Genomic DNA, 26,547 nt, shown 5'->3' with positions numbered 1-26,547 from the left:
CCCATTGGACACGTTTGGGACATTATGGGAAGGTAAATCCAGTGTCATCCAATACCAGCATTAAACGTTGCTGATTTGACTGACCAAGTGCAGCAAGCATAAAACTCCGTCCCACAAACTGACATATGGCATCTGTATAACACAATGCATGTTTGCATTCAATATTGTGGCGACTACAGTGGCTATTAATGTACCACTATGTCACATGTCTTCTCACATGAACCTGTGACCTGGAAACTTTAATCAAATAAATATGTTACCTAGGCAATTCCTTGCCCTAATTTGCATTCCTCTAAACTAATGTCTTTTTGGTGTTGGGATTTTATTTTCTGCCAGTGTATTTCCAAATTCAAAATATTTACTGTACCAGAAAATTTCTCATTCAAAAACCTGGTTGAAAAGACTACAAGCAACATCTCATTGCGGGTGATGATATCTGATTCTCCTGAAGTGTTTAAGTCACTACCGAATGAAGCACAGACAGCATTAAAATCTTCATACTGAGTTTCCACACGGCAAGTTGGACAATGGTACAGATGCTCCAGGTCTTAAAAAGCATCATTTTGTGTACAGCTCCATTCTTTTAGCATGGCCCTAGGTCTTGTCTTACCAGTTCTTATCCTATTGTGTTCTTCATACTGGCCAATGTAGTGGGGTAAAAGTCTCCTCTGTTGGCTTATTCCAATCCAGTTGTGTCGACTTCAGTTGCTGCCAGTACTGGTTCCTGAGATCACTTGGTTTAGCTGTTGCAGACTTGATGCTGTTCATAAAATTCTTCCATGATCTGAGACATTTGTCTTACTGCTGAATGGCCATGCAGAGGATTGCGATTGTCCATCTCTTGATTCAGTGTCTCAGCTTCAGCTGCTACTTGCCGTTGGACAGAGGGTGGCCATCTTTTCAAAATTAGTTGGTCTGAGACACCTAGAGATGATATGACATGTTTCATACAAGGTATTATCCACTTTCTTGAAATGCACACAGTTGGCATATACAGGACAAGCATACACAGCTGGATAGAACAAGGGTGCCAAAGCTGTAGTTGGCACAGTTACTGGATGTGCTTTCAAAGTAGACCCTGTTAACATCCTAAGTAAGATATTCCATGCTCTAACCTTCATGTTGAAAAAAATGGCAGTGCCCTATGTAAGTGAACAATCAAGTTGAACTCCAAGGTACTTGTTGGCTGAGGAAAACTCAAGTTCCTTCCCAATGGATAATTCAGTTTATGGTTTTCAGTATGGTTGTGAAGAAGGAACAGTATAACCTGTATTTTGCAAGGATTTGGTTTTAGAAAGTTGCCCTTGTAGTAATTCGACAGATCACTTAGGAAGGTCTGCAGCCCTGAAATGTTTTGGTCTGTGCTCCAACACCAAGAACATCTGCATACAAGAAGGTTAATCATTCATGTGCACAGTACATTGGAAAGGATTCATGCAAGGATACTACCTTGTGGGAGGGCATTTCTTTAATCCTTCCAACACTCTCTTTACCGTGAAGTATCATGTGGAAACTTCTATTCTGCAGGAGGTGCTGAATGGTTCTTGTGAGTCTGAAATCTCCTGTCAGTTTAAACTGTTTGTGTATACAGAGTTGACAGTTGAAAGTATCATAAGCAGCCCTCAAATTTGTAAAAACAGTACCAGTTGCAAGACCTTTATTAAATCTGTCCTTAATATACTGAGTAGGGTTCAGGATTTGGTTAGTGCTTGAATGTCCTGATCTGAAACCTGCCTGGTGCTTCATCAATTTACTCTCTAAAGATGAGATCATCGTATTAAGAATTAGATCTCAGTGTTTAAGAAGGAAAACTACAGTGAATCACTTCTAGAATGATCAAAGAAACTAATCAATGGGACCATCTACAAGGACGCTAGTGATATAACAACTAAGAAAGTCTCAGTATTGCTCTCAATTTACTTGCAAATCTTGATTTTATAGTAAAATAAGTTCATGATTTTTACCAACCCAGAATCATTCTAAGCTATAACAATATTACAGAATACAATGCCATAAGCCTGGAAATCAAATATGAAAGTAATTTGTTTACATGATTTTTCAGTTACTGTACTGAACTCTTATAGCAAAATACTGAATGAATTTAAAGTGTCTACTTTAAAATTTTAGCTGTAGTTGGTTGCTCTCATAAACTTGAAAAAGTATTCTCTCTTAGGAAATGATTAGTTGGTACCTAGAAATTCATTTTATTTCAAGTTGTCCAGCTGATCACCATATCTTCAACTACAAAACTCACTTTTTCTTCCTTTCTAAAAATAGTGAACTGATGTAAGCATGCAACAAGAGATATACAGCAGCACACCATACTTACAACTTACTTATAATTTTACACACACACACAAAAAAATACACAGTTCACTACATCAGAATGAGAAATATGAAAATTACACCAATTACAAGCACATTTACAAGCATAGGGCATATAATAAGTACAAGTAGAAATGAGGGAATTTAAGACAATGAGCGGACTTTACATTTCAGTTCCCTGATACACAGAAATGTACATTACATACAAGGCCCATTATCTTGCAAGATTCTAGTACATTCTAGCACAGCCTCTTCTCCAGTGTATCAGCGTACTTAAGAACTTTATAAACTAGTATTTTCAGTTCCTATTCACAGATTTGTAGGCTACTGCTCTTTCTCTTGGATCTTGTTTATGTTTCTTCTCTATCACTAATTTCTCTGCACTGTACAGTTTTCCAATAACAGTCTGAAACAAAATTTAAAAAATGCATATTAAATATCTGGACTGCAGACAATAATGTCTAAACAAGTAGTGTATGTGTATGTTCAATCCTTGTCCTGTTTCTCTACGGGTCAGGTATAAAGTGAGATGAATCTTCGTAGTGAATTTTTATGATCAGATGCCCTTTCTGACATCAGTCTCATCAGATGAGTTGAGATGAAATGATGTGACATATGATAGTACGAACGGAGAGGGTTAAACCCAGTGCCAGCCCGTAGCCGATTTTTCAGTTGTTACTGTACCAAACTCTTATAGCAAAACACTCAATGAATTTAAGGTGTCTACTTTAAAATTTCAGCTGTAGTTGCTTGTTCCCATAAACTTAAAAAAGGATTCTCTCTTAGGAAATGTTTAGTTGGTACCTAGAAATTCATTTTATTTCAAGTTGTCCAGCTGATCAGCATTCTGTATACCAAGACCTAGGCATACCTTCAACTACAAAACAAACTTTTTTTTCCTGTCTAAAAATAGTGAACTGATGTAAACATTGAAACGAGAGATATACAGCAGCACACCATACTCTTCCTTTCTAAAATTAGACAGTCAACCATGAAAAGTCTTTTGAAGAAGGACTCCACCGACTGCAATCATATATTGCAGAAAGACAGCATTCGGATGCAGTGGGCTGTCATTCAGAAGATTATGATGGATCGGAGCATCTGAAAACTCAACAGCCACCATTTACATAGAAACTTCAAAGAATTAAACCTAAACAAATCTCTTTCTTCTCAACGCACAATGTTAATCTTTGTCCCAAATTGGAAAATTAAAGAATGTCACTGACATCATGGACAAACATAAAATTCTAATCATGGCTCTTCCAAAAAATAAGGAATAAAGATCAAGACCCAATAGAAGAATCACAAGGGTACCGACTGTATAAAGGAATCCATGGAAAACGAGTAATGAAAAATTGTCCGCAGTTTGGTAATGGATTTCCAATAAATCTCAACCATACATTCAGTCATGGAATTTAAATCTCAATCCCCCAGACTTGCAACACTAACTCTGAAATCTGCAAATATAATCTACACAATTATCAATGTACATGCTCCCACTAATCAGAAAAATAACACACTAAAGGATAAAGAAGAAGCACAAAAATTCAGGGATCTCCTGGATCAAATTTTAATCAACATACCTCCATCACACGTTAAAATTCTCCTTAGCGATTTAAACGCACAATTGGGACAAGAAAGAAGGGACCGAGATATCATCAGAAAATGGCCAGCACATAAAAGGAAGAATAAAAATGGTCAAAGATTGGTTGAATTAAGCAGAAACCACAATCTTATCTCAAAATCAACATACTTTAACCTTTTTCCGGTCCAACATTGAGGTGACCTCGAAATCATGGTTTATTGTAACTGGTCCAACTTTGAGATCACTTCGACATTACGTTTTGTTCTGCTTGAGAAGTTATTGATTGAAATTCTTTGACCTGATTGAGGTCGATCAATATCCCTGGAGTTTCTAGAGCAAATTTTTGTGCACAAAAGAAGCCTTTCTGTTTTCTCCACGGAAATAATACAAGATATGTGTAGCCGTGTATCGTCATAGTTTCCTGCGATCTGTCAGCTGTGTTTACAATGAGTAGTGCTGCACACATGTTGTACTAGGTGTGTTTATCTGTGTATGCAAACTCAGTTGAATTTACAATATAAAAGCGGCAAATGTGAATGAACAAGAAATACGTATGCACGTTTATTTAGACAGCAGTGACAATGATTATTTATTTGAATTAGATGAAGAGATTAGAGAACTGTCAGGTGAAGAATAAGGTGTAGTGAACTCCAGCATTGCAAACGAAACTTCAGTGACTGGAACTGTGCGTAAAAAAGCATGGAATAATCCCAGAGTATCATATGCTGTTTCTGAACATTCAGAAGAGGAAGTTCCAATGACTGCTAAAAAAAAAAAGGAAGACGCGCGAAGGTAATGGGCCTGGATGGAGGAGGGGATACGGCACACGGCAATGATGACGCTTCTCAGGTCAGTGTTAATAATTTGAGTAACAGTGATGCTGAAAACACTTCCGCACGTACAAATGGGAATGCAAACAACAATAGTGTTTACCAGAATGTAACATTTCATGACAGTGAGCCTCCTAGACTAGGTTATCAGAGATGCCAACTTTCAAGAAAGGCAATTCGTAATGCAGCCGCTATGACACCGGGAGGGGGAGGCGGCGGCTGTCGTAGATTTTTTTTCCGAGATCTTACTAACTTACATATCATTGAAAGCTTGTAGTTCCTGTTTGGTAAACGTACACTGGTGGCATGATTTTTTATTATTTTTTTAATATATATATCATGTGCATCCTCTGCACTAACAGAGCACTTAGTTCGGAGTTCATATTAGCGCGGAATTCAGTCTTGCTCTTCCTCATCATGCGCATCTGAAAAATCACGGCTACACACACTACAAAACACGTGTGAATTAGATTTTGAGGAACGCAGTAAACAGGGCCATTCCCTCGAGTATTCCTCCCCAAATTTTTGAACTATTTTGTTTCATTACTAGCGTCACTAGTCACGGTAACGTAATCACACGTATTTTCCTGCACAAGAAATCGCTTCATTATTTCAAACCTTTCGCATTTCGGAACACACGATTACCATATATCCTAGAAGAGCAATATATCTAAATTTGGCAACCAAAGTAGGAATAAATACTTCTTCAACAGTAACGCACACAGTATTCACAATTAAACAGAGTCTGGCACCACTTTGCAGCCAAAACAACGACAAAACAACTTGCATACTTACATGGAAGTCTGATCATGTGACGAACAAAGACAACAACTCCGCAATCCTCTAATTCAAGTTCTTCTTCATTTGGTCGATTATCCCGATCATATAGCCATTCTATGTATTCTTCCCATCTTTTCATTATTTCTTGGGGTTCATATACCATTGTGCCATCTGTAGCCTCTATTTCCTTATCGCTGTTGTTCCTTCTCTTAATACTACAGTATATTTGTTGCTTCTTTGTACAACAAGTCATATTTCCCTTCTTTCTCCAGTTGCTCTATCTCATCTTAATTCATTATTTAACTTCCTGTAGTTACGCTTTCCTTCTTCTGTATTTACTGTTTTCCATTTCCTGCGTTCCTCCATTTTACTTATCATTTCTGATGTTATCAATTCCTTCTTTGTCCGTTTCCTCTTCTTGACTCCAAGCGTTTTCTTAGCTGCTTCTTTTATCCCAGTTTTAAAAGTTTCCCATCTCCTTTCTACATTTTCTGTTTCATTTCCTAACGTATTATTGTTACAATACTCATCCTCTAGTTCTCTACACTTGTCTTTATCTTTCAGTTTCTCAATATTAATTTCTTCTCTCTTCTTTCCTTTCCATACTATTTTCAATTTAATCAGTACCTCTGCTACAACTAATATATGGTCAGAATAAATGTCTGCTCCTGGGTAACATTTAGCATTCTTTGGGCAGTTTCTGTACCGTTGTTTTATCATTATATAATCAATTTGATATTTCTTGTCATCTAATCGAGATATCTAAGTATACCTTCTCCTTTTGTGGTTGTCAAACAAAGTGTTTCCAACCACCATGCAATTTTCCTTACAGAATTCAATCAAACTTTCTCCCCTCTCATTTCTGTCTCCCAATCCAAATTTACCAATGGTCTTACCATCTGATCCTTCACCAACAATCGCATTCCAATCACCCATTACAACAATACATGCATTCTTTTCCTCTTCCTCAATGAGTTGATCTATCTTCTCATAACACTCTTCTACCTCTTCATCAGAATGATTACAGGTTGGCATATAAACTTGAATGATCACTAAATCTTTTCTTTTCCCTTTCAGTCTTATCATCATAATTCTTCTATTGATATATTCAACCTTCATAACTTTGTTCTTCAGTCGTTTTCCAATCAGTATTCCATCTCCATACAATCCATTTTTATCTTCACCCGAATAGTACATTCGGAAGTCACCGTTTTCTAGTTCTCCACATCCACCCCATCTCACTTCACACATTCCAAGTACTTCCAAATTATTTCTCTTCATCTCATATTTAGCGCTTTCTAACTTTCCTTCCTGTAAAAGGGTTAGAACATTCCACGTCCCTATCCGCAATAATTCTTCATTCTTCTTCTCCTTCCTTCCATATTTTAAAAACCTCGTACACCCCTCCCGGATATCCGAATGAGGAGAATCTTTACCTCTGGAATATTTTACAAAGAGGTCCATCTCATGAACGTCTTGGGAGATACTGCCAGTGGTGGTTTCCCATTGCCTTCCACTGTCCTCCACATCCTGTCGGCTCACTGACCCAGATTCCCGCTGGGGTTGATACCCAACCTTCCGCTGGGTTGCTCAGCTTAACAGGGGCACCACGTGTAGGTAGAATTGGGGTGAGAGAGGCAAAGAGAACTCTCTTGTTGAGTTCTTATATTCGCATCTCACCCCCATTTATTAGCCGGAGTCACAAGGTTGAATTAATGAATTTAATCTGACTATGTAAAAATGTGCAAAATTAATTTGGACCAGACTGTTGGAACATGTGACTGTATAAAATTGGACTGTATAGGGTTAAAAGGAAACCTCACAAATTAAAAACTTGGAAACATCCTAATTTCTGAAAAGGTGAAAATCAACTGGACCATGTTTGCACGGATAAGTTTCACCATCGTGAAATCTACATTGTCAAAGTCCTAATGGGAGAAGACTCAGGGTCAGATCACTATGTTGTTAAGATCAAAATAAAATTAACTCCAAGGGTTAAGAAAAGACCTCCAAATAAAAGTAGAAAAAAAACTGACCCTACCACCTTAATAAATAATAGGGAGTACTATAGGAAAACAGGAGAAGGATGTGTCAACACTAATACATTAGAAGAACTGACCACCAAATTAAAATTGATAGCAGAAGAGTTAGCTCCAACAAATCTTAGGAAAAAACATGAATGGTGGGATGAAGAATGTGACCAGGCAATTGAGAGAAGACACCAAGCTTGGATAAATCATCAAGCCCAAAAATTCAACAAATCAAATTTAGAACTAATAGAACAAAGAAAGACAACCCATAAAATCATCAGACAAACCAAACGCCAACATCTTAAAAATACCTTACAAAGGATAGAATCACAACAAAAAACAATCACAAGATTATTAATAAAACCTTTGGCAAATACCTTAAAAAATATGAGCCCCCAATATTAATGATGAGAGATAAATCAGGAAGGTTAGCCCATAGTAATCAAGAAAATACAGAGATCCTCACAGAGACATTCAACAAACTTTTAAATTGCAATGACCCACTGGAAACATTGGAAGTAAATACCGACACAACCACTTTAACCACCCCAGATCTAATAGATCCTCCAGTTATCAATGAGATAGAATTCACAATCAAGGAACTAAAAAAAGGGCATGTGGTAAAGACCTAGTCTTTGCAGAAATCTGGAAAAACACAGGGAAACCAGCAATCATAAATTTACATCAGCATCTAGTCAAAATGTGAATCGCAGAGAAAATCCCAGAACATTGGACCTCAGGCATAATCCATCCATTATTTAAAAAAGGAGATAAAACTAATCCAGACAATTACAGAGGAATAATCCTTTTGGACTGTACTTACAAAATTTTCTCCCACATAATTTACAATAGGATAAAAAACATTCTGGAACCACAATTTGGAGAATACCAAGGAGAGGATTTTGCCCACACAGAAGTTGCACAGACCAAATTTTCAGCCTGAAAGTAATAATGGAATATTACAAACAGCTGTTTATTTCATTCATAGATTTCAAAAAGGCTATGATAGTATATACAGATCCACTATTTTACAAATCCTCAGATCATATGGCCTTCATCCTAAATTAACATACCTCATTGTACTAACTTTAACCAATACAATTTCAAAGGGAAAGTTCAGGGGAGAAATGTCAAATGCTTTTACAATAAATACAGGCCTCAAACAAGGTGACAGATTATCCCCACTGCTCTTCAATGTGGCTCTAGGTTACATAATGAAAATTTGGCAAAAAGAAAACCCGCCTAAAATCAATATTGGAGCAAAGCCCTCAATAAGGAAAAACTGCCTAGGGCTTGCAGATGATTTAGCTCTTTTAGCCCTTGACATGGAAGAAGTCTGTGCTCAGATCATCAGTCTCCAGAAAATAGTATTAAAAATAGGATTACAAATATCCTTTGAGAAAACTGAGATCATGCATTGACATAAACAAAGTCATCATAAATTATCAAAAAATTAACATAGTCCTACAATTTAAATACCTTGGAGAAATCGTTACGCACAACTTAAGCGAAAAAGCAACATGGATAAATACGAGGGGGGATCAAATATAAATGGGATTTTATTTTTCATTTAAATTCATTTATTGAAAAACACAAGGCAATTTCAAATTATTTTTCCACATAGTTTCCTGCTTTGGAAATCCATTTGTCCACGCTTGAAATTAGCCATAGCCGAACACACATCACACTGTAGATATCCCATCCTGTTCAAAGAAACCAAGCTCCTAGCCTCTAACAGTCACTTTCACCACAGGAAAATCAGAGAAGGCACAAAATTTAAAACCAACCCAACAACTTCAATAGAGATGAGGGAATACACCTATCTAACGCCCGGAAACTAGCCGAAAAGGACAAGAAGAACCCCACACTACCCCAGAGGGCAGTATTTTTACTGCGCACTCTGACCGCTGAGTATAAATACTCCTGCCTTTCTCTCCACTATCAGTCAGTCTTTTTGACATTGGTGAAACATCGGTCACTTACTAAACCATGATGCAGCACAACAGCCTGAAGCACCCTGGACAATAGCGTCAGTTCCGGCTGCAAAAGTCTAAGAAGCAAGATAAGAAGCAACAACCCATTCTAGCTTACTCCAGATACCAAACAATTGCAATACATAAATTCTTGACCGCATGACATTTTTCCAATTACAAAATATTTCAATGATTTGCAAGTATTCGTGTGTGCCCCGTGGCGTAGGAGGCAACGCGTTCGCCTGTCGCCCGGCGGCCCCAGGTTCGATTCCCGGCTGAGTCAGGGGTTTTTAATTGTAAATGATTAATATCCCTGTCCTGGGGACTGGGTGTTTGTGTTGTCCTTAACGTTCCTTTCCTCACATTCAACACTCTACACTTCCTCCATTCCAATTACACGCAGGTTCATATCACATGGTGCAAGTAGGGGCAGAAGATCTCTATAGGTCGACGCCCCAAACAAATAGCATTTAAAAAAAAAAAGCATTCATGTGACAAATTGACAAATGGAGTGCCAAGCCTCCAACTGTCACTTTCACAATTGTAAACTAAAGAGCGGCCAAAGAAATTATTTTCTATCACATTAAGAGCTTCAGAGCTCTGTATCTTAATTTATGGGACTTTTTCCTTCTTTAGACACCAGAGGATATGATACAGCTGTGGGTCATCTTATCTGATTTATGTCAAAACATTTGTGAATGCAGCAAATATAATTAATCAATTTAGAATCAAAGTTTTACTCCTCTCCTCATATATATTTTTTTTTTTCATCTGAATGGGACTCATAATTTTATACTGTACTGTATTACATGGAACACTAGATGGCTTATATTACTCATAAATGAATCGCTCAGAAATAGTATTAAGAAACAGATCTAATTTAACTATGATCTCTACCTGAATTTATAACACTATCATAGGAATTGAGTACAATTGAGTACACTTTCATCTATCCTATCCGACCTCCCTTGGTCAACTCTTGTTCTTTTCCACCCCCAACGCTATTAGGTTTGCGAGGGCTCGGGAGTCTTTCATTTTCACGCCCTTCGTGGCCCTTGTCTTCCTTTTTCGAAGTATCGGACCCCTTCAATTTTTCTCTCTGATTAGTGTTATATAGAGAATGGTTGCCTAGTTGTACTTCCTCTTAAAACAATAATCACCACCACCACCACCACCACAATTGAGTTTAAAAAAAAGTCACTATTGGTTCATAAACTCATTGTATTCAATAAATTATTACATCACAGAATTTCTATCAACTAGCCAAAATTCTGTTTGGTGAAGACATGAAAATACATACAAGAGGAATTAACTGAAGAACATCCGCAGTGTACTTAAAAATAGTGCGAGACATCTTAAATGCATAAAACTTCCTTTAATGAGTCTTTGTAGAAGAAAATCTAAGGATGAATCTTCCTTTATAACCGAGAGCCTAAAATAAGATTTTTTTTAAGTTATAGATTTTACATTTTGTAACACCAGGAATACTTTCTTCATAATTAGTAACTTATCCGTAAATGTAACTATTTCATAGTACAAACAAATGCAGACTCTGGAAAAGGTGATGGATATTTATACAACCAAAAAAACTTTAGGACTAACCTGACGTCTCATTATACTGAGGTTTTCTTCTCCATACTGTATGAGTAACTTTACCTTGGACTGATCTGTTTCAGACATATTCTGTCGAAAAGAGTCCCTTATTCTTCTTAAGGCATACATCCTAAAGAAAGAAATCAAAACAGTCCAACATATTACCTTCTATAAAAACATAACAATAAATGAGAAAAGCATTAAAACAAATTAATGAATGGAACTATTCACATTACAGTAGGTTTACTGTATCACAATATATAAAAATGATTGGGAGGAAAACAAGGAATATCCACTAAAAAATAAGTCAGAGAAATGGTAATTTGAAATAAGTAAGCCTGGCTCTATTATTCAAGACGAATTAGTCAAGTAATAGAAGAAGAAGATTCAGAATCAGTCATTTATATTCATGCTTTCAAAATGTCCTGAAATTAATATAAACTTTTATTCAAAACGTGAGATAGCAAAATTGTCTCAGAAACAAAATGGCGTTTCTCAGACATCACGCGACCTTCTATGACAGAGAATTGTGTGCAACCACTGCAAGGTTAAAGAGAGTTCCAACTTCTCTGCCATCTTGTAGAGTAAATGGCATCTATGGTGCAGAAGATGGATTTTGGTTCAGTACAGGTGGTGGAGAAGGGAGCACAGTACTCAGGACTAACAAGAGTAAAAAGTATAAGTGTCTTGTTCCTTTGGTGGCAGATAACAGTTTTTAATGGCAGTGTCTAATCTGGAGCAGACAGCCGCCAACGGCATCTGTATCCATGTTAGGGCCGGCCAATTTTTCACCTGATCAGGCTAGGGCAACTGGCTGATTGGTTAATCTTTGTTGCAAATAAACACAATGGCTGAATACCAGCTGCCTGTATTGACTGCCAAACCTTACAATGAGAGTGCAACGATAATCAGTGACCCACTCGGCCTGGACTAATGTCCAATAGCTAAAATCAACCACAAACTTAGCATGATGGTAACTCAAACGTTAAAGTAACTACCTCAGGCCCAAGACTATTAGAGCAAAAGCGGAACTTATCATTAGGATTCTGCGGAACCGGGACATCAAATAAGGAAGAGTCGGAGCTTCCCAAAACTCCTCAAACCCAAGAGAACCCAATTCATTGGCACACACAACATACAGACCTTGACCAAACCAGGTAAACTCAAGATACTGAGAGATTTAGAATATTATGGAGAATTGTTTTATCCATCTGGAACAGTTTTTCAACCCTAACTTCAATTTTAATGAAATTTCAGAGAAACCAACCATTTTATTTGACCTTTTAATTCCTATACTTAGTAATCAAGTCTCAGATAAAAATAATTCTTTCTTCTATAATCCCTCTCAGCAGCTTTCTTTCTTTCTGCATCCTTCAGCCCCACCTTAGACACCCCTTCTCCGCTCCCTTCTTTACCTCCCCCTATCTACTCCTTTGTTTTCCATTGTCTGCTTCCTACAGCATGTCAGTGCACGTTTTGTTCCCTATCCACTTTTCTGTTTCCATGGTCTGCCTGCTTCCTCTAGCATGTCAGTGTTTTGTTCTACATCAGACATTACATGTACCGTATATTTCACTCTAGAGGCGAGTTTTATAAATAATTTTTCTCCTTTTAAATTTCCTTTCTGTTTGTTTATAGATTCCTTATTTTGGCTATCACTTCCAGATTTACTTCATTGCCCGAGGTCCTAACCCAACTTAAAGACAACATTATTATGACAAGAAAATCACAACCATAATATTTGTTGTTATATGTATTATAATGGTATAATTATTTCTGCAACATTGTCTTTATCTTATATACGTATGTTTTAGTTATCACATGATCTGTTTAATTTTTATTTTGGCTGAAGATGGCCACTGAGTGGCTGAAACTAGTCCCAAGACTTACGTAATATTATTTACTAGATATATTGTATTAAAATTTATACAGATTTGGAATCCTCATACTTGTATAGGAAACATGATTTTGCAATTCTGATCACTTTGATTTAGGTGGATATCGTATCTATGCCATTGGTTGTGGCATCATATACAACCATTAACCCGGCTCAAGGGATCTTCCTTATCCTTCACTTGATTAATTCTTGTCTGGCGCATCCACGCTGTAGCGGTGGGTATCCTCCACATCAGTAGGCCGGTGTGAAGGAGAGCTAAGTTCAGGCAGGGACCCAGTCTCACAGGGTATAACGTGGAACCCATGCCCAGGGTTACGGGTGAAGACCTTAACATCATCTTAGGCAGAGAAGGAGACCTTCGGAATGGCAAAGATGGTGGATGAGGCAACCCATCCTCTCTGGGGAAAATTAGAAGAGGAAACCACTGCCTTGTGGAGAAGAGAGATATTCAAAGGCTAAGTGAGTAAACCCCCGAAAGAAAATCCTCAGATGCGTTAGGCTTAGCAGGTCAGCAGATGAGTAAATTTGTACTTGCTTTCAACTACGAAGGTTGGAACTTAAATAGTGGTAACTATTTATTTACAACATATACAAAAGAGTTACATGTTAGCAACCTTTACTGTCCTTCAATGTAGTCACCAGCGTTGTGTATAATCCGTTGCCAGCGATGTGGAAGTCGTAGTATACCTTTAGCAGAGCCTGTTCTGTTGATGGTGCGAATGGAGCAGTCTACTACCTGTGAAGTACAGTCGTATGCGCTATTCCGGTTTCTTGGGCGAGCTCACGAATCATCTGGTTTTGATCACTGTCCAGTAACGCGATAAGAGCATGCACTCTTCTTCACTGACGTAGGACGACCTGCCCGATGAATGTCCGCCACAGTTTGCCGACCATCGTTGAAGGCTTTTACCCAATGTGCCACTGTTCTGTAAGGCAATGCAGATTCCCCGCAAGCCTCTTGAAGACCTTGATGACACTGTCATGCTGTACGACCTCTGGCACATTCAATCTTGATCCAACTCCGTTGTTCCTGTTTGGAAAACATAGTGACAACGTTACGTTAGACCGCTAGCTCAAAGTGACTGTGTTTCTCTCACTTGTGTGCACGCAAGTGATGTGGGAAGGGTGAGTCCATTTGCTCTGAGGTAAGGTAGGTATGTGACCAATGTGTGCTATCAGCGACAATAATAGATTTCGTTGCATAGCATCTCCACAGCAGTGTTGCCACTATTTAAGTTCCAACCCTCGTATAATACAAGCCTTGGATGGAAGTTTAAAAATGGAAATGGAATTGAAATTCTCTGACTACAGTTGCACAGTACGATGATAATTCTGATGTTCTGCAAGTGTTAGATCAGAGAACAAAACCAGATTTGGAACAATAAATATTTTAACAATGAATGGGAAGGAAAATGAATTGATTGATATAATGGAGAGACGAAAAATCGACATCCTGGGATTAAGTGAAGTAAAATGGGAAGGAATGAAGAAACTAAGAAAGGGGTACACCTTGTACTGGATGGGTAACAGTAAAGAGAAAAGAAATGGAGTGGGATTTGTAGTGAATCAGAATGTTGAACCAATAGCTGAAGTTGAGTATGTAAATGAAAGAATTATAATAATGCACATACATGTAAACAAGGAACTACTGAAGATAGTACAGGTGTATGCTCCACAGACAGGCTGTAGCATGGAAGAAAAAGAAAAGCTCCTCTATGAACTGGAAACACATATTGTTGGAGATGGGATCATGATAATGGGAGATCTGAATGCTCATGTGGGAACTGATAGAAATGAAGATGAAGAGAAACTGTTGGACTTTTGTACCAGAAATAACCTGATAATGAAGAACACATGGTTTATGAAGAGGAACAGCCATAAGATCAGCCGATATAGTTCCTTACTACAGGCAGAAATACCAGATAGAGGAAATCGACATAGTAGGTCTAATGATAGGAGCAAGGAGAGCGATTCCCGCTTTTGCTGCTAATTTCTGGAAAAAGATGTCTCTGCCAGTTACAGCGTTACGGGAGATTGCCATCATAGCCGTAAGGGGCTCACTGATAATTCTAAGAAATCACTGTTACAATTAGGTTACCTTCAACATTTCTCAAGTACAGTATATCTATTTCTCTTCTAAAAATAAATATAAAAGTATACTTTGTCGCAAGGCAGCCTCTGCATGTGAGGAAGTATCTCATAAAATAAAATAAAATAAAATACACTCATCGATTTTATAACAGACTGAGAATGGGGAAGATACGTCATGAATACGAAGATAATCTCCAATTAAAGTATGGAGGGTGTTAATAGATTATTAACTGTGGAAATAAAACAAGTAAAAATCCCTAAAATTGTATTGAAGAAGAAACCAAAGATCAGGATTTGGGAATTGGAGGAAGAGAATAAAAGACAAGCACTCCAAGATTGTATAAAAAGGAAGTGGAAGGACAGAAAGGATTGGAGGAGGTTTGTTAACCACATCCGGCCAACTGAGGTCAATCTAGAAAAGATTAACAAATACAAACCCACTATCCCTTACTACAAATCTAAATACCACCTTCAGGAAATTGAAATAATAGGGATAATGGTTGGAGCTCGCGGTACCATACCCCGTCACTTCGTCGCCACATGGAAGCGCTTCCATCTCCCAATGAAGCTCATCCCCGAAATTGCGACTCTCGTCCTCCGAAGCTCCATCAAGATCCTGAGATACAACCTCTACAGCTACATCTCTGAAATGCTGGACTAATTATACTGTTCCTTCTAATTTAGAGTTTTCTTCAATTAATAGATCTGTACAGAAAATTTGATATGTTTTACCTTGTACTTAGTGGCAGCCTGTAAATACAGGAAGTTGTTCCTAAATAAATGGAAATGTACAGTACGGTTAAACCTTGGATTGCAAGCAACTTGGTCTGTGAGCGTTTTGCAAGACAAGCAAACGTCTTTAATGAATTCTATCTTGATAAACGGTTTTGCACTATGATTACTACGGATCAGTCTGCTGAGACGTCATGTAACCACAATTGAGTAATTCGTTCCCCCCTCACCTTTCCCTCACTCTGTGTGATTGTGTATAATCTTCCATGCTTGAATTCAGTTAGCATGCCTCGCTCATAGTCAACATCCCTATGAGTGTATATGTACTGTACTGTATACTATAGCATTATAATCCCACATGTACATAAACCATTTTCCATTATGTGACCAAATGTAGAGAGTTTTATTTAGTAACTTTACTACAGCAATGGATCCCGTGAAGAAGAAAGATGAACAGGAAGACAGTAAGGAGGAGATCATTACGGTGAAAGTTAAGAAAGAAATCATATCAAGAAGTAGCCTACAAACATGGTATACGTGTGCTTGATATTGCAAGATTTTACACACAGCCTACATTAACTATTTGCACAATATTAAAGAACTAAAAGATCTGTATGCACAAAAGGAGTCATGTGAGTTTCAAAGAAATGGCCTTGTGTTCTAGAAGATCCATCAACATCAACAGGGATGAGAAGGTCCATCTATTAAATACTGTATATAATATGTTAATATTATTTATTACATCGATGTTTATAGTGATAAATCATCAATACACACCAAAATGAAATTCATTTCATATGATTCTAGAAGATGTAAGAAAGTTGCTTCTCGTCTGGACCATTTTATAATTCAATAGCAATTACCCGCGGCTTCGCTCGCGTGGATTTCTTTATTTGATCAAAGTAATTGTTCCTCGGCATTGTACTAAGACATTACCTAAAAATTCCTAAAGTATAAAAACTCACCCAAAAACTGAGTTTCATTTACCCCAGAAATTCTTTGTAAACCATGTTTGTGGTACCGTATTACCTTTTGGGGCTAAGACGACCATGCGACATAGAACTGTACATGTGAGAAACAGTCTTCTCTCAAGTCGAGAAAATAAATATATGTTTCTTTATTTTTAAAGGAGATTCCAAATACCTATTCCCACATCTGTAACATCTTCAGTTTTTGAGATATACAAAAGTATCCCCATAAAAAGAATTCAACCCCCACCTAAGTGTATTTTCCAAAAACAAAAATATATATTTCTTTTTAATGGAGATTCTAAATATCAATTTTCACGTATGTTACATCTTCAGATTTTAAGATATAAGTAATCTCATCAAAAATAATTCAACTACTTTTCACCCCCCATTAAGTGCCTTCTCTGAAAACAAAGAGGTACATGTTCCTGTATTTTTAAATGACTTTCCAAATACCAAGTTTCTTTTGTCTACCATGTTAAGTTTTTGACATATAATGTAGATATACCGGTACTCATTTTCAAAATTCACTCACTTTTCCAATTCTTTTCAGCCCATTAACAGGATTTTCCTCAAACAAAAAAATATGTGTTTCATTATTTTTAAAGGAGATTCCAAATACCAGTTTTCGTGTCTGTACATCTGTAACACCTTCAGTTTTTGAGATAAATGTATACTCATAATTCAACTTTTTCTTCTTGTCTTCTTTCCACCCCTCTCCCGCCTTAAGTGGACTTTCCGAAAACAAAAAAGACGTGTTTATTTATTTTGAAAGGAAATTCAAAATACCAACTTCCACGTCTGTAACAGCTTCAGTTTTTAAGATAACGTATCCTCATAAACATATTCCAACTCCTTATTTACTCTCAACCCCACACCCCTTACGTTGATTTTCCGAAAAAAAGAAGAAGAAAAAACTCACAAAAACAAATGCATGTTTCTTTATTTTTAAAGGAGATTCCAAATACTCATTTTCAAGTCTGTAACATTGACAGTTTTTGAGATATAAGTATCCTTATAAAAGTAATTCAACTCCTTTTTCACCCCCTCCCCCCTTCCTACCGATTAAGTTGATAACCCCTCCCCAAAAGTGTGTGTTTCTTTATTTCTGAAGGAGATTCCAAATACCAATTTTCACGTCTTTAACATCTTTAGTTTTTGAGATATAAGTATACTCATACAAAGAATTCAACTAATTTTTCAATTCATTCACCCCCCTTAAGTGGATTTTCCAAAGACAAAAGAACACGTGTTTCTTTACTTTGAAATAAGATTCCAAATACAAATGTTCATGCCTATAACATCTCCAGTTTTTGAGATATAGGTATCTTCATAAAAACAATTCAACTCCTTTTTCACCCCAGCCTGTTATGTTGATTCCCCACCTCCAAAAAATGTGTGTTTCTTTATTTTTACAGGAGATTCCAAATACAAATTTTCACGTGTGTAACCTTCAGCTTTTGAGATCTAAGTTTCTCCATATAAAGAATTAAATTTTTTCACTTCCTTTCACCCTCCCCCCCCCCCCCCCACCCTTAAGTGAATTTTCCGAAAACAAAAAAAACCTGTTTTTTATTTATAAAGGAGCTTCCAAATGCCAATTACCATGACTGTAACATCTTCAGTTTTGAGATACTGGTATATGTATCCTCATAAAAAGGAATTAAACTTTTTTTTCACCGCCCCCGCCCCCAAATAGATTTCCCCCAGAATGTACGTGTTTCTTTATTTTTGTACCCCGAGATGCAATCATGAGTCCGTGGATGGAGATGTTGTCTAGGTGATATTTGTCTTTAGAGTAGTTCACGGTTGGATACTGTTATGTTCTTCAGAGTGTACTGCCCATTTTTTATAATGTAATTTCTTTACATCAAGATGTTCCAGTTAAGGCCGGTCTCCACTGATTAACATTTAACACCAACATGTTAAATTTAACATGTTACAATTGACATGTATATTGTGATTGTGTCTTCCAATTGACTTTGGTTAACTCAGAGCGTTGTGGTTAACACATTTAACATGTTGGCGTGTTTTCCGCTCCAAGTGGAAAATATGTCAAGTCAATTCGTTGTTCGTGAGATGTAGGTACAGCTTCGGCGACTTCCGTGCTGTTTCCATTCCAACAGATAACCTAAACAACTCAAACTACGTACTTCTCGTGAAGTAGGATTATAGTTACAACACAATACTCTTTCTCTTTATTATAAGCTACAAATACAGTAGGTGCACATATGCCGTTCTCTCTGCACTATACCGGTACTAAAATTTACAGTCAGAAATGGAGTGGAGCAAGGAGATTACTCTGGACTTAATTAAACATGAACATTTCTTTTAGGTTAGGTATATTTTAAAATTAGAGGCACCCATGTTGCCCTTTATTCTGTGATTACCCTAATTAATGATTCCCCATTTCTAAGATTGGCAGATCTGATATGGTGATCACTAGAATGTTCTCTTCAGAAATTATGAATGTGAGTGTGTGGAAGGGTTACTTAAGAATCCAACCACCATCTCACACAAATCAACATTTTCTTCAGATCCAACTGGAAAAAACTAACAAAAACCTACAATCCCACATATTAATCTGGAGTACTTAAAATAACATGCACAGGAGTTTGCACAATCATTACAGACAAACATACATGCATGGGACACACGTCTTGACACAATCTAATAATCAAGAAAACTTGGCCAATGACCACAAAAATGTAAACACAGATGGTGGACCTCAGATTGTGACAGTCCCCTGGAATCCCGTATTTCAGACTGGAAGAATTGCCACAGCCACTGAACACCAGAGAATTGGAAGAACTTCGTTAGAAACACAGAAGCAAACATCCAAAGCAATCAGATGAATCAAACACGCATACCACCTTAAAAGATTGGAGGAAATTGATAATGACTTTGAAAGGAACAACATGCAACATTTATACTGGATTTATAGGAAAGAAATAACTAATTACAAGTCAACCAGCCTTTTGTTTCCAGCACCCTTGCAGAACATTCGAGACCAACATTAAGGCCAACTGTGACATCTTAAAGCAATTCTTCAAGAAGCTACACAACTGAGGCGCTCAGTGGAATAAGAGCCCATCCTAACTCGCAGCCAAATTTCAATTCTGTACAGCATCGGTATCTCAAGAGCCATTTGCAAACAATGTTCACAAGCTCAAAATTCAATCTTTACTCAATAGGTTGCGTTTGATGTATTCTTTGTAACATTATGTTTTTAACTTTCTCTCCCGCGAGTGAAGTAAAGGCCAAACCCAACTCCTGCCATGTGACCTTACGTTGCTGCAGCAGTGCCAAGCATACCGCTCAACGTTTTTTTTTTTTGCAAGTTGCTTTACGTTGCACTGACAAAGATAGGTCTTATGGCGACGATGGGACAGGAAGAGGCTAGGAGTGGGAAGGAAGCGGCCGTGGCCTTAATTAAGGTACAGCTCCAGCATTTGCCTGGTGTCAAAATGGGAAACCATGGAAAACCATCTTCAGGGCTGCCGACATTGGGGTTTGAGCCCACTATCTCCTGAATAATGGACACTGGCCGCAATTAAGTGACTGCAGCTATCCAGCTCGGTACACCGCTCAGCTGATTCTCATGTTAATGGGGATGTTTCAAAGCATAAAAAGCAGAAAATAGATATGCAGGAGTGGAGTAAAACAAAGAAGATTCTATGAAACACTGGAGAAGACAATATTGCCAAACTACATACTGTGTTTATGGAAAACTTTCTCAGGAAAGTAAATAAAATATATTTTCCGACTTTTACAAATTATCTAGCTATAACATGCAAAACGCATATCTATGTTACCTAGCTATAATATGCAAAACACATATCTATTTGGCCTTATAGAAAAACATAACTGCAGAAAAGCATACAAGAAAGGTCACATCCTGATTTTTTTCAACTAAATGTACCGTACAAATACTATGTCAAGGACCCAGAAACTAGATCTAAACATCAGTTATTCAGCATTCTGTACAGCACATAGCATATTGTCGTTGTGCCTCAAAATACTGTTATGTGACAATGTTGAAGGAGAAATACTGACCTGCAGTACATGCATCACTTAGAATGAAAATTTGTTGATATAGTTCATGCAATACTGAACCTTTCTGGTTAAAGTTCTAGGTTGAAGTATATCACATAAGCTAGTGGTTTTTCTAGGCACAAAAGATATATGGCTTGATTGGCCGCATCACAGTGTTTAATGTACTACAGGAATACGGTGTAGACAATAAAACTGCATTAATCAAACAGACTTTGACAGACAACATCTAAAATGAAATTTATAGGTGAAATCTCTGAACCTTTTAAAATTAGAACAGGAGTAAGAGAAGGTGATGTGTTGTCCCCACTCCAGTTCGATCTGATACTAGGTAAGATCATTAAAGCATGAGAGAAAGAAATACCAGAAATAAATACAGGAACAAAAGGTATGCAGATTAACCTAAAATTATACTGAAGATCTAGCAATAATTACTCAGACTCCCAAGGAAGCCAGGCACATCATCAAAACGCTTCATGAGATCACCAGCCCCCAATTTTATTTTATTTTTTTCTATGGGCTTTACGTCGCACCCAAATTTCTTATGAGAAAACACAGTACAATACAGACTCCACGAACCCAAACCTCATCCACAAGTACTTGGGCAAAATTATCAGAAACACTGGCAATGAAAGAGTAACCAACATAACCCGTGCAGAAAAAGCCTACACAATCACCTGGAATATTTACAAAAAAAATCACTTTTCACTAAAGCCAAACTCCATCACTGCTAGTTGTTTTACGTCGCACTGACACAGATAGGTCTTACGGCGACGATGGGACAGGAAAGGGCTAGGAGTGGGAAGAAAGCGGCCGTGGCCTTAATTAAGGTACAGCCCCAGCATTTGCCTGGTGTGAAAATGGGAAACCACGGAAAACCATTTTCAGGGCTGCCGACAGTGGGGTTCGAACCTACTATCTCCCGAATACTGGATACTGGCCGCACTGAAGCGACTGCAGCTATCGAGCTTGGTAAACTCCATCACTACCGCGCATAGTTGTTCTCTCGGGAAGCACTCTACGTGACTGAGACATCATCATTAATCACCAATATCAATGATATTTAGACGTTTAGGAAGGGTGGAAAAGCAGCAGCGACTGACAAAATTGTGTTTTCAGGCAATCCACTAGAGAGAGTTAACAAATTCAAATACCTAGGGATTACACTGCAAACAACAGCATCATCATACAGTCTTCACATAGAAGAAAGGACAGCGGCAGCAATCAAGGCAATATACTACATAAAGAATAGCAGGAACCTGTCTATCAGCACGGCGATGGCACTATTTAGAAGTGGAATAACCCCAATCATCACCTATGGCATACAGATCATCTGGGAAAAGTTAAAAATAGGTGAATTAACCAAAATTGAAAAGGTGAAGGCGATGTACATGAAAAGAGCAATGGGAGTAGGGAAGACAGCCCCCTCACGACTTCTATACAAGATGATGGGAGAAACCTACTTCATAGAGGACAGCAGGATCCAACACCACCCACCATCAACAGGACCATACCAAGAGCTACTAAGGAACTGAAATAAGAAGAGAGAAGAAATACAGCTGGAATTCTACAGCTCGCCTGCTATGGTGGAGAAGTCCTGGACCAGAGAAAACCAGAAGCAAAGACATGTGATAGCCAGACTTTTAGTACACGGCTTTCACTACAAGCTGTGTATTAACAAGCGATTTCACAAACCAGACGTAGATTGCGTGTGTGTGCTGTGCGGCAAAAATTGTGACACATACCACACACTAAAGTGCACGAAAAGAACGAAGTCGATCACAGACTACAGTAAGGACTAAGATGCTCAACTGAGCGCACCTTCTTCTTATTATTAATATCAATGACATTGAGAAAATTGAACAGTAGACAGTGAGGAAAATATCTGGACCAAGATGGTATCTAGATGTATAAAATGCTCTGAAGAACTTCATTCACTGCCGAAATGATTCACATCAGTTGCACATAAAAGACATATGAAATTCTAAAGGAAACTCAGTAGTGCAGATGGCTAGTAGATACCCAGAAGGATCTCACAAAAGTCAATACTGACCTACTGGTAACTGCATGGATTACATACAGGCATAAAATAAACTCACACAAGTTGACACCTAAGGAATCAAAAGCAAGAAATTTGAAACTCAAAAAATGTGTGAAGACAAGAAAGACGACAGACTCATAGTGAGAGGATGAGAAAGTTTTGAGAAGATAAGAAGTGCAAAAAGACCAATGTGCTGCTTGGAGGTCCAAAAAAAAGTCTTTATTTCTTCTAAAGCCTTATTTTGATTTCAGCATTTGAATGTGTTAAAAAAAGAAAAATCTGTACCACTGTCATTCCAAAAAATTGCCGATGTTGAACAAAAATGCAGAAATTAGCACTTACAGTTTAGTAAATGTGTTCTGAGAAAATGTATTTCTTATAGCCAATAAGTTACCAATGAGTTGCAATAATTACTAAATAATAAAAAAACTTTGACAGAGGACCTTTAACCTGGATATGGAATGTTTGGACTCCTGTCTAAGCAAAGATATACAGCAGTGTTGTTAAGGATCAGCAAGGATCTGGGGTACCGGTATATGTTTCCTGGAAAGTAAGTGGATAACTGAAAAAAATCACTCTCACCTGAAGTCTTCCCATGTGTTGATTTTAGAATATGTGTTTTCAACAGTCCTAGAGCTAAGTGTTCCGAGTATGAAATTAAATAATTTATTTCGAGAATTCATGGAATAGATGTATAGTAATGATCCTGTTATTTTATCCTGTATTGTAAACTTTGTGAAATTACGGTGTCAGCCCAAAAGTATTTTAATGTACATCATAACATTAAGATACTGCTAAACACAGACACAAGTTCTGCTCACAATTAACAAACATAAGCTGAAGTAATTTGGACACATCTTGCATGGCTAAAAGTATAGACTTTCAAAACTCGTTCTGCAAGGAAAAACTGATGGCACATGCAAATGTTGCAAAAGAAGGATGTTTTGGTTGCATAATATGCAAGATTGGTATCAACAAGATACACACTCTCCATTTCATGCACCAAAATTTTGATGAATAAGAGAAAGTTTCAAAAGAAGAAGAAAGATTATTAATGTTTAACAAAATCTTCCATCACAGGCAGCATCTATGTCTGATGGAAGCTGCTCCTCCAGTGACTACATCAGATATCATTTAAAAGATCTCTTTTTTCTAAGGATATCTGCAGCACGATGGTAACTTCAACATTCAATTTAAACAACATTACAATTCTTTCTTAGAGAAATAATTCAGTCACCAAATTCCCATTGAATTATATCCCCCACTTCCTAAAAGGATGTGCAGTAAAGATAATAATATGGAAGACACTGAACTGGGCCTAACATTATTATTAATAATGCAGAAAGCTTCTAAAAAAATACATCTCTGAAATACGAATTCACCAGTGAGGTAAAAGGTCCTCTCAATTCAACAATATCTGTGTAGTTATAGTTAACTGATAGAAAATATATAACTTAAATATACGGCTTTATATTCATCCAGCAGACCATGCGCTAGAATATCTCCTAGTAACAACAGTGCTATACAATGAAAAAAAAAAAGTTTATAATGTTCAGCTTATTTCCCCAAAAGCAAAGCTAACGAATTGCTGGAGACCACTGCTCTTTTGGAAGAGATTATATAAGGTGATCAATCAAACAATATCAGCAAGGAAAAGCGAATATTTCAAGTCACATCAGTTTAATTAATCAATTATGAACCAGGACGCTATAATTTATTTCGGGCATTATATTATCATTTAGGAAGGCAACAGGCAGCCTGTTGTAACATAACCTTATTACATGCCTCAGCAATGCGAGTGACATTTATAAAAATAAGTGGGCTTGCAGTGACAACACTAAAATCATACACTATTCAATACCTAAAATTATAACCTGGAAATTGTAATGCTTCTTTCAGCATAGCTTTGTAAAGCTGCAGCACCACACTCTTCGATGCTGCCATTTCTGTCAAATACTTTGTGAGTGTGAATAAGTGTAAACTGGGAAACAAACATATGTAAACTCAAAGAGTATACATCATACATGTGCTGTAAGCACTGCCTGCTCGATCTGCATCCGATGACTGCTTAAGCTGTAAGTAAACACAGCCATATACATCTGTGGCCAACACCTCCTAGATAATAAGGCTTAACAACAGCGTAGTGACGTCACGCTACGGAGGCGATGGCAATGCAGAGAAACGCGGAACATAGTTAAACACAGACATGAATTTAATATTTTTTGCCAATGGAATAATTTATTATCTAACAAATAGCGTTTCAAATTTGAAGGATATTGAATTATACTGTCGTTATTACCGTATTTTAGTGACTCTGCCATTAAAGATAAACAGCAGACAGTTGTAAAACACGACGGCATTTTGCAATGTTAACTCACTTAGGCCGAATTGCTAACATCACAACAGAATGTTACAAACATATTTCAATTTAAATAGGCATTACGTGATCTTAAAAGAAAACTAGCACGTATAATATTAGCATAGGCCTAACATCTAAGCTGATGTAGCATCACTGGTAGTATTTGCACATGAGCCTACAATGTTTCCTCTCTTGAAGTTCATGTATGGTTTAATGAGAATTTCACCTACCATCGATGTTACTAATTTGTAATTCTGTTCGAAACCTTTATGTATTCCAGAAAGTATGTAAGTTTCTAACCTAATATTGGACTACCATTCGGACTGGAGCCTACTCTTTTAAAAGTATTGACATATTGTGGCAATATTAAATTGCTACTGTCTCATAAATTTGTAAAATCGCACGGCGCAACAGCCCTGAAGGGCTTGGCCTTGATCCTGCTCAGCCCGAAGGCCTGCAGATTACGAGGTGTCTTGGGTTCCGCATGACGAATCCTTTCAGCCGTTATTCTTGGCTTTCTAGACCTGGGCCGCTATCTCACCGTCAGATAGCTCGCAAATGTAAACACGCAGGCTGAGTGGACCTCAAACCAGCCCTCAGATCTAGGTAAAAATCCCTGACTTGGCCTGGAATCGAACCGGGGCCTCCGGGTAAGAGGCAGGCATTATATCCTCTCACCACGGGGTCGGCCATAAATTTGTAAACATGAGGAGATATCAGGCAGAAGGTTGAACAAATAACAAGAAAATCATGCACATACTCCTTTATGAACTAAGAAATGTTTTAACTATGGCTATTAAATTAATTGTGGGGACATCATCCTCGGTGTTCAATTCACCAACTAGGACTAGAATTAACTTATTTATTGAATCTTTCTACACATTATTACACTCTATCCTTGTGATACAGCTATGATGTTTTGTAACTAAATAATATGCCGCATTTATATTAGTAATTCTGTCCACATATACATTAGAAATATTTTTACTTTAATAAAACCCGTTTAGAATAAAGGCCATGTCTTATAAGATGATTACATATGCCATGCAATATGGTTGCCTTGATGTATCGACGTACAGAAAAATTACTTACGTTCCCTTCATCACAGTACAACAACCATCAGGTAACAACGTGTTTATTGTACTTTTCAGCTGTGTTGAAATTCTGTGTATGAGATATGTACTATCTTCAATGGCTCTGATTACTGCTCCTTTCTATTCTACATTTTTGCCTGGTTCTTTTAACTACTCCTCTTCCAAGACCATGATTGTCAGCAGTGGCTTATATCTT

At 37.4% G+C, this 26,547-nt stretch overlaps 1 protein-coding gene across 1 annotated transcript; it reads right to left on the bottom strand.

Moving 5' to 3' along the window:
• Positions 1-2,180: 2,180 nt before the first annotated feature.
• bcn92 (LYR motif-containing protein bcn92) lies at positions 2,181-24,931 on the bottom strand. The gene is made up of 3 exons (XM_067142517.2): positions 24,760-24,931; positions 11,126-11,246; positions 2,181-2,731 (listed from the first exon to the last, which is right to left on the bottom strand). Exons 1-3 carry the CDS (start codon positions 24,840-24,842, stop codon positions 2,624-2,626), a joined length of 312 nt encoding a protein of 103 aa, XP_066998618.1. The 5' UTR covers positions 24,843-24,931; the 3' UTR covers positions 2,181-2,623.
• Positions 24,932-26,547: the final 1,616 nt, after the last annotated feature.

The sequence above is a fragment of the Anabrus simplex genome, chromosome 1 (genome assembly GCF_040414725.1).
Source record: "Anabrus simplex isolate iqAnaSimp1 chromosome 1, ASM4041472v1, whole genome shotgun sequence".
In the NCBI taxonomy this organism is placed as follows: Eukaryota; Metazoa; Arthropoda; class Insecta; order Orthoptera; family Tettigoniidae; genus Anabrus; species Anabrus simplex.
The sequence above is the reverse complement of the archived record's forward strand: the minus strand, read 5'-3'. Positions and strand labels throughout refer to the sequence as shown.